The following is a 14,575-nucleotide window of genomic DNA, read 5'->3' as shown; positions in this document are numbered from 1 at the left end:
CATTATTCAGCTGGCAGAAAGCTGCAAAGCTCCAGCATTTCCTTATAATTCGAGGGACACAGCCAGTTGGGATCGCTACACCCACAGCTTGACCTACTTCTTTCCTCACATCTGTTCACATAACACATGCAGAAAAGAACTCGGCTTTCCTGCCAGCAAGTCCAAGCCTTTCCACTGGGCTCCAGAGGGCTTGGCTTGCTACCTGGCTCCAGCGAGGGCTTCATGGGCTGGAATCCTTTAGACAAAGTGGAACACTCGCTAGAGCTGCCTGCGTGTCAGGGCCCTTAAATGCCCTGCTTCAGCAGGGTCTGAGTGGATGGGAATATCTGGCTGGGATCATCCAGTTCCCTAACTTTTTGTGTTCGGCCAGTCAGCTGAAGACCATTTTTCAACCACATTTGCAAGATATCACCCTTGGGGGTGTTTCCCCACCCCAAATTTCTTGGAGATTTAATCACTTAAATGGCAATCTGTACCCATAAAAGAAAAAAAAAATCACTGTCAGCCACCTGGCATTCATCAGGCTCCAACTATAAAAAGCCATCAGAGCCAACGTAAAGGAGGGCCTTTCAGAAGGGGGAAAGGCTGATTCCCACCTTCTGAGGGTTGCCCTTAACCTGGGGGGCGGGGGTGATTGTCTAGAGATGGGAAAGTGTGTCATGATAATGATCGGCTTGGATTTTGCAAAGGGCATTTTTAGTAGATCCGTGACGATGTTTGGTCTACAGAATTTCTTAGAGAAGGAGAAGCAAACACATCCCCACCTTTAACAGTAGGCTCGTATGAAGCCACACGTTTGCACGGTGTGATCATTTCTCTTTGTTATATGCATATTTAAAGTGTGTGTGTGGGGGGGGTTATGAAGAGTCATGGTATGGGCAGGGAGAGCTGTGATCACTGCGGATCACTGTGGACCTAGCTTGTGGGAGGGAGGGAGGGAGGGAGGGGAAGGACAGCTCGTGGGGGGAAGCAGAGGCTTGGTCTCAGGGGCTGTGCTGGTTTCCCTCCAGGTGGGGAGGAGCATGCGCTGGAGAGCTCCCCGGGCCTGGATGAAAGGTCCGCCCTGTACTCTGGAGTGCACAAGAAGCCTTTTTTCTTCGATGGCTCTCCGGAGAAGCCTCCTGAAGATGACTCGGACTCGATCACCACGTCCCCGTCGTCCAGCAGCCTGGACACCTGGGGAGCTGGCCGGAAGCTGGTCAAAACCTTCAGCAAAGGAGAGGGTCGGGGCCTGATTAAGCCCCCCAAGAAGATGGGGACGTTCTTCTCCTATCCCGAGGAAGAAAAAGCCCAGAAAGTGTCGCGCTCCCTCACCGAGGGGGAGATGAAGAAGGGCCTGGGGTCCCTGAGCCACGGGGTAAGTACGGACGGTGTTTTCTTCTATGACAGCCACCGCCGCCGCCACCACTTCCTGGTGTCCCTAGAGGAGGTTCAGAGTGTCCGCAGGCAGATCCGCTTGAAGAAGACGGATACTAATTATTCCTGTTCCAGAGCTTTTCTCTGCCAGCGTCCCTCCCGACGAGGCGTGAACGGCACCACCTGCGACCTGCAGCTGCCGCGGCCCAAGCCCAAAGCGGGCGGCGGCTGCGGCTTCCCCGGCAGAAGGGTGCGCGCGCGCGCCTCGGTCAGCGAGTTCAATGTCACCTACGTGGTGGAGCGGAGCCTGTACAGCCACCTGAACCTGACCCAGCTAGTGCGGCCCGCCTCAGACAGGACCCTGAGCAAGGCCGAGAAGCAGGACCTGAGGCGGTGCTTGCTGGAGGAGGAGGAGGAGGCCAAGCGCAAGTGGGCAGCCACAGTGGACCGCTGTACTAAGAGGGTTCTCTTGAGAATCCACCAGAAGTCTGTGAGTCTCCACGGCGGTCGTGAGGACGGCCTTGTCATTTCCGTGAGGTGCAGTCAGGCAGTATGGCCTCTCTTTTTCTGGAGACTGGCTTCTTCCCCTTCTCTTCCCCTCCTTCCTTCAGAGTCCATCACTCCATCACCTCCAGTTCCTAAATGGCTCTCGGTCCCTCCTGGCTTTCTTCTCCCTTTCCATTTCTCCGGTGGCCCAAGGGAAGCTGTTGGATGTTTCATTAAAATGCAGTCCTGAGGCTGATGCCCAGAAGGGCATGCAGGGTACAGGGGTGGGGCCCGGCGGCCTTGTAGGAGTGGCCTTCCTGATCCCCAGCCATCAGGTCACTTGACCTCAAAGAAACTGATTCAAAACACAAGGGCAGTTGGCCCTCGGAAAGGCAGGCTGACTCTTTCAGTTCATGAAAACAATAGGCACGGGCTCCTGGAAATTTTGCCATCAACACAGCCCACCCATTGGCGATGGGAAACCGCTATGAAGCCCATCTCTCTTATTTGTAGGTGCGGGTGGTGAGTTCTGAAGTCCAACAGGGGAAAAAATGAATTTGAGCACTTTTGCTTTACTCAAGTCGATTTAGCATTCTTATCTTGTTAAACAGAGGAACTGACGTTTGGTAAAGCCTTCTAATGCCACATGGACTCTTCCGTACATAATGAGGAATCGAGTCCAAATAATAAAATGTTTTTTCAAGTTTAACACTGAAAGGTCAGAGAGACCTAGTACAATTTATTTTCTGGGCATGAATTACTTTGAACTTCAGAATATAGATATTTTTTTCCCTGGAATTACCACCTCACTTTGAGCTTGCACAATGGCCCATGTGAAATGGCACGGAGGGAGGAGGAACTGGCACTGCTGTCCTCTGGCACCTTGCTTAATCCACCCGGGCTGTTGGCTCCGGGCCCCTTTGAAAGGTCTGAAAGAACCTTTACAGCAGGATATGCTTCGATGGTGGCTTTTCCCAGGGTTCCTTCACATTCATGAATAGGACGTTCTTCCCCAGACGATTACTGTAATTTAAATTCATTCAGTCAAGTTCTGCTTTTGTGAAAATGAAGACTGATTGGTCAATGCCATCCTTAAAATGACCTTCTCTGTTCTGAAAGGATCTTGGATCCTTCCTCACCCTTGGGTTTTCCAACTCTTCTCACATGCATTGACTTTCTTCCTAGATCTTATTTTCTATCTTTTCACATTTGTATGCTTCTTGCAACACTTTTAATACTATTAGTCTTGTAGCAAAAGCTTTTCTTCTGGCTCTTTCTCCATCATGGCAACAGTTTTTGTTGGTTTTGTTTTGAAATAACAGAATTGTCTTTTGTCACTCATTCAGCCTCTGGTCTACTCTGACCCACAGATCTTTTATAAAATTCTTGTGTGTGTGTGTATGTGTGTGTGTGTGATTACTCTATATATACTTATATAAAACCTCAAAGGAACAAAGCCACTTATTAATTGATGACTCATCTCTTATGAGTTTTAATTATATAGTACTGAGAATTTATCCAGTTTGAACAGCTTGAGTTGCTCATGAGCCTCTCATTTATTGCCAGATTAATAATAGAACTTGATCAGGTCTGTCTCTCAAGAAGTTATATTTCTGAGATTTGTGTTAATTAACATTGTGGGCCAACGATCAATTTTCACTGACTTTGAGGATGAACATCGGGGCTAGCTTGTCTCTGAGCATCCCCCACCAAGATGGTGCTGTGTAATCTTTGTCCCAATTTTCAGTCTGAGCTGGGTATTTTCAAAATGCTATAAACTTGAGAAACTACTGGATCATTTTAATGCAGAGAATGTAAGAGAGAATATGTGTTTTCACTATAGAAGGTGTTTTTTTTTTCTTTTTCCTGCAGGAGATGGAACCCAGAGCCTTGTGCATGCTAGGCAGGCGCTCTGTCGTTGGGCTACACCCCCAGCCTTGGGGCTTTGTTTTTGTAAAGGATCATTCTTATTTCTTTGCTTCTTTCATTTGAAATGTTCTCTTCCATTCTCCTTGCCATATACTTCCTTCATTTTTCCTAGAGTTGCACAGTTTCCTTTAATCTTTAGCCTTGATCTTTTTTGCCTTTCAAAAATGCCATATATGCTTGATGAAACCTCAGGGAAATGGTAATGCTTTGTATTCACTGGAAATGGTCACGTGTCTTCCTTTTTATTTGGTCATTCAGTTTTTGTTTGGAAGAACAGACATGCATGACATTTGGGAATTTTATCCATTTTAAATTCAGCCTCCAAAACATGTTTTCAACTGCATGACCATCCCATTGACTAGCTCTCCTCATCCCAAGCATCTATCTAAAATGTTTTATAATTATGTATGCTAGAGATTATAAGCCAAACAAAATCACTTAAATTTTATTTAGATGGCCAAAGTCAAAGATGGTTTTATTTTTCTTCTTGTATTCTCTTTACAATTCATTTTCTCTTTTGAAGGGGGCTGCTTCAAGGACTACTTGATCTTATTAGAAGAAGTTGGAGATTCATTCAAGCAATGTTTATTGTTATATTTTTGTCAGTTCTCCATTGATAAGAGCAGCAGTGTTTCAGATATCTCAGCGTATCACTGGGAGGAATTTTAGTTGGTTGGGGAAGCAATCCAGCCCATTCTTTCAGCTTTTTATTTTAGGCATAAATGCATACAACGGGTGTATAGAAAACATAAATGAGCTTCTAATTTACTGCAGTCATCATTTCCACATGAATTCTTTGTCCGTTATTTCATATGCATCAGAAATAACGTGCTGGGCTCCAGAGTTGCAGGAGATGTCATTTAGAGCAGGGACGTGCAAAAGCCATAAAGTAATCAGGCATCTGGGCGCCATACTGTGTCTGTGAAACCCTGAGTCACAGGAAAGGAACTGAGTGAAGTCGCTGCCTTTGCAAAAATGAGAAAACTGATGTGGCATTATAAACCAGAAAGGAAAGTTAATGTTAAAAAATTTGCTTTGAGAAATGATCATCGTGCTACTTCCCAGTTGGATGATTTGGTGGCTGTCTTTGCACAGAGAGTTCTTTCTCCTTTTTTTGAACTACACAGAAGTCTAGTTGAGTAAAAAGGAAATCAGGTTGACTAATATTTAACAAAATTAAATTTACATCACTGGAAAGCAAGTTGGTAGTAGATTTTTTTTATCAGCAATGATTCTGCTGAAGAAAAACTGTTCTGTGGCATCCTGAATATTAGTTATCCCCAAATGCCTTGCTCTTTCTACCCTGCCTTATGCCACAACAGCTACCTCTCTTGTTGTGACCTGTTCCTGGCATGCTCTGGTGTTACAATTGAGCTCTCAGATTGTAAGGCCCAGAATGGAGCTCCAGCCCTTCATTTGCATATTGATGATATTGCTATGATTTATGATTTATGTATGATTTATGATATGATATTGACAAAGCCTGAACTTCAGCATCACAGTGGTTAGGAAAGGCTACCAAGTGCCCAGCATGGCCATAATGAAGTAACCGGGGACACCAGCATTCATAGAGGGTCTGCTTCATGCCAGGCAGTGTGCTAGGGGTCTTCAAATATGTGATATAAAGATTATTTCACTAAATGCAGAATTCAAAGCTTGGAGAGTTCTAGTAGTTGACCTGTGGACATATAGCAAGTAAGTGACCAGACCAGAATTTGAGTCTTCCTCTGTGCAATTTCAAAAACCAAGTCATTTTCCTTCCCAGGATGCTTCTGTTTTCTCAGTGTAGTAAATTTTACATGGCTAAAATACATTTATATTAAATAGGCAATGTTTGTAAGATGCATTGTACTTTCCTGTTCATTTCTTCCATTTAATAGCTGTTAACTAGAGTTTTCTAAGAAACAGGTAATACAAAATATTGGAGCCCAAATCCACTATTCAGCTTTTATTGTTCACTGCTTTAAAAAAAAACTCATTAGTTACAACAAAAATTAGTGTGTTTGGGGATAGGGGTAGCTGGAGTGGTTATTGAGTGGCTTTTGCTAGAAAAACAACGGAAATTTGACCTAATTTCTGGAAATACTAAGTCACCGAAATATAAGCCAGTTCCAAGAAGTTTGAAACTAACAAAAAGGATGATAAAGTTTTCACCCTTTTTTATAAAATCAACATTTTTCCTGTTGAAATTAAAGAGTGTGGTCCAAGACAGTCACTGGAGCGGGCTTTCTCTCTCTGGGCAAGTGCGCCTCTGCTTCATCCACTGTGAGAAAGGGGCTAGAATTAATTAAGCTGGGCAGTTAGATGGGAAAGTTACCCGCGTTTTTGGCTAGGACAGGGAAGCCTTGATGAGTAATTTTGGCCTGTCTGGACTACCATAAACCTAACCCTCTTCCCCTTTTCAGCATTTAAACTTAAAACAAGCCTTTTAGGAAAGCCTGCTCCCAGTAGCCCAGCAAAGACCTGTTTTCCGGGACCACTAAGTGATATGCCTTTATTGTCACTGATGTTCATAGCTGATGTTGAGGGAATTGGAAGGGGAAGTTCTATGTTGAGATCAGGGAATCCTAACAGCACTAAATTTATGGAGAGTTTTTTGTTAAAAAAAAAAAATCCAATTGTATTTTGCATGTTTCGGGGATTTAGACTTTGGGTGCAGGCAGGGGGCCAAGGGTGTGTGAAGGGCAAAGTAAGTGGAGTTCTCTTATGACATGAATCATGTGTTTTTTTTTTTTCTCCTCGTCATTTCTTGTTTCCTCTTTTCATCCCGTGCCGTATTTGTGATTCAGAGATGTCCCACAGAAGGCACGTGTGTGGGCTGGTGCTCAGCTGACTTAGCATAACTGGTTTATCCTGCCCTGCCCCCTCCTTTCCACAGAGAACCTGCAGTTTTGGAGGATTTGACCTGACAAATCGTTCTCTGCACGTGGGCAGTAACGCCACTGATCCCGTGGTGAGTAGACCCCAGAGGAAAGCCGAGGGTTAGATCTCACAGGACGTGGTTGATGGGTTTGAGAATGGACCCTGGGTTTTGCTCAGTATCCCAAAGCATGTTTGAAAAGAAGCCCTCCTGCACCCATTTCCAAGGCACTGCACTGTCCACACGGAAGAGGGGATGACACCCCCCTCTGGCCTCCCTGGCTTTCCTGAGAGGGGCTCAGTTCCTTAAATGACTTTGCTTCCCGTTTTTCTCAAGTAACAAATCCAGATGAGTCTGGCTTCTGTGGTCCCATCATTTGCACCCACAAACCTTTTCTTTACACTAGTTGCGGGTGCACAGAACTACAGCTACACAAGTAGTGAGACTCAATGGGGCCCATGACTGTTCTGACAGTAGGTGATGGCATTTCTAATGAGCAGTCTGACTGTGGCTTAGAGCATGGCCCCCCAAGGTCTCTACTTAGCCTAGGTCTTTCTGATGTGGGGTACCCTAGAACGAACCCAGTCTTCTTAGCACCCAAGCAAGCCCAACACTTCAGCACCAAGGTTTACTGGCTCCATGAACATGCTGTGGGTCATGGTCTAGGGCCACGCCATCACTGTGGCATTAAAATTCTGTCCCCTAAAGTTTGACCTACAGTTTGCTTGTCCCTAAGGTATATTGCAATGAAACTATGAAATGAAAATGTCAGCTTTATATTTGTTGTGCTCAATTATCAGCCAAAATTCCCATCTGTGAGATATATAGAATGAGAATTTCCTGGAAGATAAAACTATTTTATTTGGATATCCAATTGTATTGATTCATATGCCAGTAATTTTTTATGTAGTCAATCTTTCTTAAAAATGAGAGAAAGTATTTTTCTTTTCTTTCTTGGAGTAAGTTTATTTTCTAATGCAAAAAAAAAAAAGAGAATGAGAGATGGTCACAATCCCATTTGTTCAGGGAAGGAAATTTATGCACTCCTAGGCATTGACCACACGGAGCATCTGTGACAAAACTCCAATCAGATGTTGCATTTCTCATGTCTGAGCTTCTACTACTGTGTCCGTAGCACTTTCCTAGCATGATCCTATAGTATCATCCCTCCCTTCTCCCCCACTGCTGTGATTACATGGGCATTGGTTCATGTAAATCCCTCTGTACTAATGAAATGGAGCTCCCCTGTGTGTTTAAAATGATAGAAAAAAATCATAATCAGAGAAGAATGTACTAAGATTTAATAAAATAAAAAGTGACTCACATCCCATTTTAAACAAATAAAAAGCCTCCTAGTAGGTTTTAATTTCTAATTGAAAAGATAAATAACAGGACTGAGTTAACATAAGAAAAATTTCAAGATTCTAGGGAATGCCTGTGCTTTCCTGAAAGCTAGAATATCAATAGTAAATAAATAAATAGTTTGAATAGTAAAACCTGTTTCTGGGCTCCATTTTCCAAGACTGAAAGTATTTATGTTTTGTCTCACAGGGTAAAGAAGGAGACTTTGTGTACAAGGAAGTCATCAAATCGCCCACTGCCTCCCGCATCTCTCTTGGGAAAAAAGTGAAATCAGTGAAAGAAACAATGAGGAAGAGAATGTCTAAAAAATACAGCAGCTCCGTCTCTGAGCAGGTCTGTGGCCACCCAGCAGAAAGCCCCTTGGGTCTTGCTGAAAACCAGGAAGCTGAGTATGAGCCCTCTGAGATGTTTAAATGGTGCTAAGTGTGCATTCCTTGACACTAACCTGCCATAGGACCATGCTTTGTTTACGTAGACACTCAATTCATAAAACATTTATTCAGCACTTAGGGTTGTCCATGCACTGTGCCACATGCTGGAAATATGAAACACAGGTCCTGCCTTCTGCCTCCAGAGAGGAGGAAAGACAGCCACGTAAAGAAGAGATGATTCTTTTGTGTAATAAGCATTGCAAACTTGAATACAAATTGCTCTCACCAGAGTCCAACCTCAAAAAGTGTACCTGGACAGCAGACTTTCCAGACATAGCATAGATTATTCTAGAAACACATAGCAAATCGGAAAAGGAAATTCAGAAAATGCTTCCTGGCTATGGGACTTTGATAGATGTGAGGCTTCCATGGGAAGAAGGGGGGGGGGATGCTTTTACTAACTGGGCCTATCTATAGCCGTGAAGAGATCACAGAATTGATTTTCTTCCTAGCTCTATAAAAATTTTCACTGTCAGAAACGTGATCATTGTCTGTCTTAATTGCATGGTTCAAAGAACACTTGGAGAGCTGGGCCTTGAGGCAATTTTGACCATTGGATTTCCAAGCACCACCCCAGCCCCCACTATGGAACCTTTGTGGTATTCATTCTGCAGCTTGTTAAAGTATCTGTATATGAACTGATTGCTTGAAATAGGTGGGGAATGACACTTTGTGTACCCAATAAAGAACAGCTGGAAGTACAGAGATTTTTGCTCAGCTGCTGCCCCCTGGTGGACATAGTGAGCTTAACACTAAGCATCTTCCTGTTGAGTTACTCAGCACCCATTGGTGGGCCCCCATCCCCACCCCCACTGCCCCCACTTGAATTCAGAGCCTGTACATCTTCAGTTTGTGTCCGTGGATCTCACTGCGGGAGTGCCAGTGATTTTTGGAATGTAGTAACTTTGTTAAATACCGAAACCATATATTTTGCTATATATCTGGGTGTTAAGTTGCTAACTACTTAGACAATTTGAATGATTTATATAAATGGGAATATGAGAATCTGCCTAGTTGTTTTTCGAGGAGAATGCTTTTTTTCTTTCTTTCTTTTCTTCATTTCCATCTATCTCTTTCCCTTCAGAATAGATTAAATGTCCTCTGATAATACTCTGCAATAATAGAGGATTATATTCGACCTACATTTGAAGTCCAGTCTGTTACTGAACTATTGAGTATGCTGAGTCCCTAAGCCTTTATTTAAATATTTTGTCTATGTGGAAGATAGATTTATACCTGAATATTTACTTGAAAAATAACTTTTGAATGCTTACTAAATAGTACCAGGTTTACAACTTTAAAATTATGCAAGAACATAGGTTTAAAAGGAAGAGAATATTAACCATAGAATCTAGTATGAATGTAAAAATGGATTTTATTGATAGTTGACAAATTGCTGAGAATTACAAAACAAAACCTGTCCACTCATGAAACTTGTATTTATTGAAACCATTTCAGGACTCAGGCCTCGATGGCCCACCCAGCTCCCCTGCTTCTGTACAGCCAGACTCTGAGCACATGGACAAACCCAAGCTCAAAGCCGGAGGATCTGTAGAAAGTCTTCGGAGTTCTCTAAGTGGGCAGAGCTCCATGAGTAAGTACAGTTTGTAATTGTGGGTGATTTTCTTGGCAGTAAAACATCAGACATTGATTGAACCTCAAGTTCAGGCAAGTTAATGATAAGTAAGACCAAAGCCCTGCCCTTAGGGTACTGTTAAAGAGCCAGATCTGCAAAATACCTGGATTTGGAGTCATTTGTTTGATATCAGGTGTACAGCAGGGACGCAGAAGAGTGAGTGATTAATATTGTTTGGGGAACATCGGCAGTGCGTCTCAGGGGAAGGATCTAGAGAATGGAGAGGAATAAGCCGGAAGAAAAGCACATGAAGATGAGCAACAAAATAATGAGGGCTGGGGAAGACCACTCAGCTGCTGCAGGGCCAGGGGTGGTTGGTGTTAGCCAGATGGTAAAGGGGAAGAGATGAGCTTTAAATCCACCACTTTCTTACCCTGGGGTAAGTGACTTGACCACTCTGTTACCTCATCTGTAAATGTGATAAAAAGTCACTGTGCTGTGCACATGAGAGGTCACAGTGTTAAAGGCAAAGCCTACTTCTAGCACTACAATGTCCTCCAGCAGGGAGTCTCCAGGTCACTTGGATTCCCGCCATGAGGATGATGTGTCCTGAGCCCGCTGTCCAGCTAGGGTCTTGATGTGAACAGCCAGAGAGCTCAGGACTTTCCTGTTCTGGTCCTGCCAAGGCTGTAGCACATGACCGCTCTTCCTGGGCATCTGCAAAGCCTTGAGGACCTTTCAGCTTCACTTCGTGGGGATCTGGATTCACCCTCCCTCTTCCTGTTCTTCCTGCCCAGGTGGCCAAACAGTCAGCACCACCGATTCCTCCACCAGCAACAGGGAGAGCGTCAAGTCGGAAGATGGGGATGATGAGGAGCCACCCTACCGGGGCCCCTTCTGTGGGCGCGCCCGGGTGCACACTGACTTCACCCCCAGTCCCTATGACACAGATTCACTCAAGCTCAAGGTGGGCCTCTCCCTGGGCACAGGGCAGCTAGCCCAGGCCCTTCTGTCTCGTTGAAGAGCTTTCTCTTCTCCATACCTCTGACCCTGGGATGTTGCTGTGCAGACCAGAGGATGTCTTGGCCACCTTGGTGTCCCGGGCACCTGTGTAGTGAAATGACACGAGAACCAGCCTGCAATCGAGGCAGAGAGGGTCTTGTGTCAGTCACTCTGTTATCCCCACCTGCTACCCGGCCCCTGTCCTCTGTCCCCTGTCCCCAGCTGCCCTCTAGAATGCTAATGGCTCCCCCAGGCCCTGGTTTTCTATGCTTTTCCATCTGAAGACGGATTACTGCTTGCCTTGTGGAAATAGAGATATTTATGTGGGATGTAAAGGTGGAGTTCCACGAACTGTATGAAGTGATTACAGGGCAAGGATGGCCACTGGCTTAGGACTGGTAGGAGATTCTTTCTCCAAGAAGCAGGAGCCCTGCGGGTAATGGGAGGATATTCAGAGAGCTGAGGGCCAAGGGCTGCCTGGCTGAGGGCACCAGGAGACAGCCCAGGCCCTGCTGGCCTGCAGTGCAGTAGGGAGGCAGGGCTGGGAGGTGGGGCCCATGTGTCATCCAAGTGCTCCGACTGGCCTCTTGGAAACTTCCAGTCATTCTGTGTTCTGTGCTTAGAAAGGTGACCCGGGGGACCTGGTTCTGCCCTCATAGTCTTTTCCCACCTGCAAGACTGGCAGGTCTGACTGATTCACGATCCATGCTTAGGAATGTTCCTAATGGAAAGATCTTTGTTCCCTGGGCCACAGAAGGGGGATATCATTGATATCATCAGCAAGCCACCCATGGGTACCTGGATGGGCCTGTTGAACAACAAAGTCGGCACATTCAAGTTCATCTACGTGGATGTTCTCAATGAGGAAGAGGAAAAGCCCAAGCGCCCCACCAGGAGGAGGAGAAAAGGCAGACCGCCCCAGCCCAAGTCGGTGGAGGATCTGCTGGACCGGATCAACCTGAAGGTCAGTCAGTTCTGGTAGCATGTCTCCACCTTGCCTTTTCCTTCTCCCAGATAAAGGAAAGAGTACTTTCAGGTGGTCTACATTGTCCCACAAGGGTCACCCATTAATAGGATAAGTACCCATTCACAGAAGGCACTGACAGTATTCAAATGTTGCCCTTGACCTCTGCTGGGGTGACAGCATAAGTCCCAGATCAAACTTTTGCTACTGGAAGTGCTGTAAGCCAAAACCTAGGTGCCCTGCTCACAGCCAGCTCCCTGGGGCCGGGAGGCAACTCCCCTCCCATGATTCTCCCAGCATCTAGGAGGAGGGCTCTGCAGTGGAGACTTTTTCTTCCTTGCAAACCTTCTTACTCCTGAGAAATTCCTGGGGCTCACTAAATTAGATCTCATATCTCTGTAAATGAAGGAGGAGGCTTTTCCACTGTGGGTTGGTGATAAAGGAATTAGTTTATTTCAAGGGCACAATTATAATGCCAATAAGTGGAATTCATCCTCCTCGGCTGTGTACATCTTAGCCCATGATTAAGAAAACATCCCGCCTGCCTACTAAGCTGAAGAACCGGCAGGCACAGTACATTACAGATGATATCACTCTTTTGATTAGCATAAAAAAATGACTATGGGAAAAGAGCTGAGGGGTCTGAGGCTAGTTGTTGTCCTGCATCACGCGGCAGAGCTGTGACTCACCTTGGTCCTTCTGTCACACAGGAGCACATGCCCACTTTCCTGTTCAATGGCTATGAAGATTTGGATACCTTCAAGCTCCTAGAGGAAGAAGACTTGGATGAATTAAATATCAGGGACCCAGAACACAGAGCTGTCCTCTTGACAGCCGTGGAACTATTGCAGGAATATGACAGTAAGTCTCTCCAGACACTGAAGTGGCCATTGGTAGGTCGGCCACAATCTTTGGTCCCCTGCAGACCTTCCATAAGCTCTCGGTATCCCTGAAGTCACGCATGGGTCTTGATCTTTCCAGAGCCAAGGTTGATTTCATATTGTGCAAAGCAGCTCCAAGACATCAATTCCCTAGGGCAGATATTCCCATGATAAAACTCAATATAAGCCAGGCACGGTAGCACATGCCTGCAATCCCAGCGACTTGGGAGGCTGAGATGGGGGGATCATGAGTTCAAAGCCAGCCTCAGCAATAGCAAGGCATTAAGTGACTCAGTGAGACCCTGTCTCTAAAACCTTGTGGCTCAATGGTCGAGTGCCCCAGAGTTCATTCCCTGATACCCAAATGGATAAATAAATAAATAAACCTTAATATACCCATGATACCTTCCCTGGCATATTTCTGAGGAACATTTGAGGACAGTGCTATATCTAGTGTCTAGGAAAATGAACTTGCAGTTCTAAGAAACCAGTAGTCTCCACCTTCCGTACCGTTGTGCTGTGCAGACTTCAGTAGGTAATTAGGATCCCTGGGTACAAAAATGTCTGGCCAACTGGAAGTTTCTTGCTGAGCTAAGGGTCGATTATTTCTCAAAGCATGTGACAAATGGCTTTCTTATTGAATAGATTGGTTAGTGCCTAAGTAAAATTCATCAGTTTCCATTAAAGAAGGAGGCAATGTCTGTCTGAAGTGAATACGTAGTGTGAGCATTCCCAACTTAAATAAATGACAGCTTATTTTAACAGCCTGTGAACAGGATTCAGTGAGCGTGTGGCTTTTATGGAGTCTATCTGAATGCGTCAGATCCCCTGCTCCATTAGCCTCATCTTATCTTGCTCTTTATTCTTCAGTCTGACATCAAAAACATTCCTGAAATTATTCATCACCCAGGGAGCAACCTTTACCGTTATTGAATTCAAATACATTTTCTTTCAAGGGCTCTGCTTCAGGAATATTAGTAGCTAATAGCATTTCTATTGCTAAAAGACACACCAAAACTATGGTTAATGGTGGAAAAAGAAATTATATGTTACAGATGGCCCCAACTGAGGATGTAAAAGTAATATCCATTCAGTAGAAACCGTGCTTCAAAGTTGGAATCCTGATGTTTTCTCAGACTACTGATCTGCAGTCTGATACTGTTAGGATGTGGGGCAATGGAGTAACCTGCAACACCCAGTAGGCCCCACAATCAGGAGGGTGAACAACCAACACGGCCGTGTCCCGCGTTGCTAAGCTGGGAGGTTCGCCAGGTTCAGTATTCTCAATCCATTCTCAGCTTATGGTATTTTCAACTCACAGTGGGGTTCTGGAATCCCATGGTCAGCTGAGGAGGTATCAGACCCAGGAGACATGGAAGCAAGTGTGTCAGTGCATTTTAATTCACTTCACTTTAAAAGATGCTCACTCTAAATTAACTGATAGCACAGAGGAGCATAGACATCCAAACCCTCAATAAATAAGCAGCCTTCAGGGATAGATTTGTAGAAAATTACATTTTATATTTAATATTAATATATAACCAGGTCTCTGATAGTATTTGAGTGGGAGACACCCTGGCGTGGATGGCCAGGTTGTGTGCCAGGTCTGGGACAGTGACTGGTATAGTCAACCGGCTATATTAATAGGAGTTAATATTAAACCATCTGTTTTCCTAAACCCCATCTGCTCCATAACTTAGCTCATTTGCTCTTCCTTGTCCATGAAGA

General features: G+C 44.9%; 1 protein-coding gene across 5 annotated transcripts in view; it reads left to right on the top strand.

Moving 5' to 3' along the window:
- Window positions 1-14,575, top strand: part of Sash1 (SAM and SH3 domain containing 1) — a 170,902-nt gene that overhangs the window by 141,719 nt on the left and 14,608 nt on the right. For 3 of the 5 annotated variants that reach the window (XM_078018931.1, XM_021723893.3, XM_021723895.3), the window contains 7 exons: window positions 1,011-1,846; window positions 6,650-6,724; window positions 8,183-8,326; window positions 9,883-10,018; window positions 10,798-10,967; window positions 11,757-11,966; window positions 12,677-12,827. In XM_078018931.1, coding sequence (XP_077875057.1) covers window positions 1,011-1,846; window positions 6,650-6,724; window positions 8,183-8,326; window positions 9,883-10,018; window positions 10,798-10,967; window positions 11,757-11,966; window positions 12,677-12,827 — 1,722 coding nt within the window. The remainder of the gene's footprint in view (window positions 1-1,010; window positions 1,847-6,649; window positions 6,725-8,182; window positions 8,327-9,882; window positions 10,019-10,797; window positions 10,968-11,756; window positions 11,967-12,676; window positions 12,828-14,575) is intronic. The other 2 variants (XM_005321353.5, XM_013356911.4) reach the window with 1 other exon arrangement.

This window comes from Ictidomys tridecemlineatus, chromosome 8, assembly GCF_052094955.1.
Source record: "Ictidomys tridecemlineatus isolate mIctTri1 chromosome 8, mIctTri1.hap1, whole genome shotgun sequence".
In the NCBI taxonomy this organism is placed as follows: domain Eukaryota; kingdom Metazoa; phylum Chordata; class Mammalia; order Rodentia; family Sciuridae; genus Ictidomys; species Ictidomys tridecemlineatus.
This window is presented reverse-complemented; position numbering and strand designations above follow the sequence as displayed.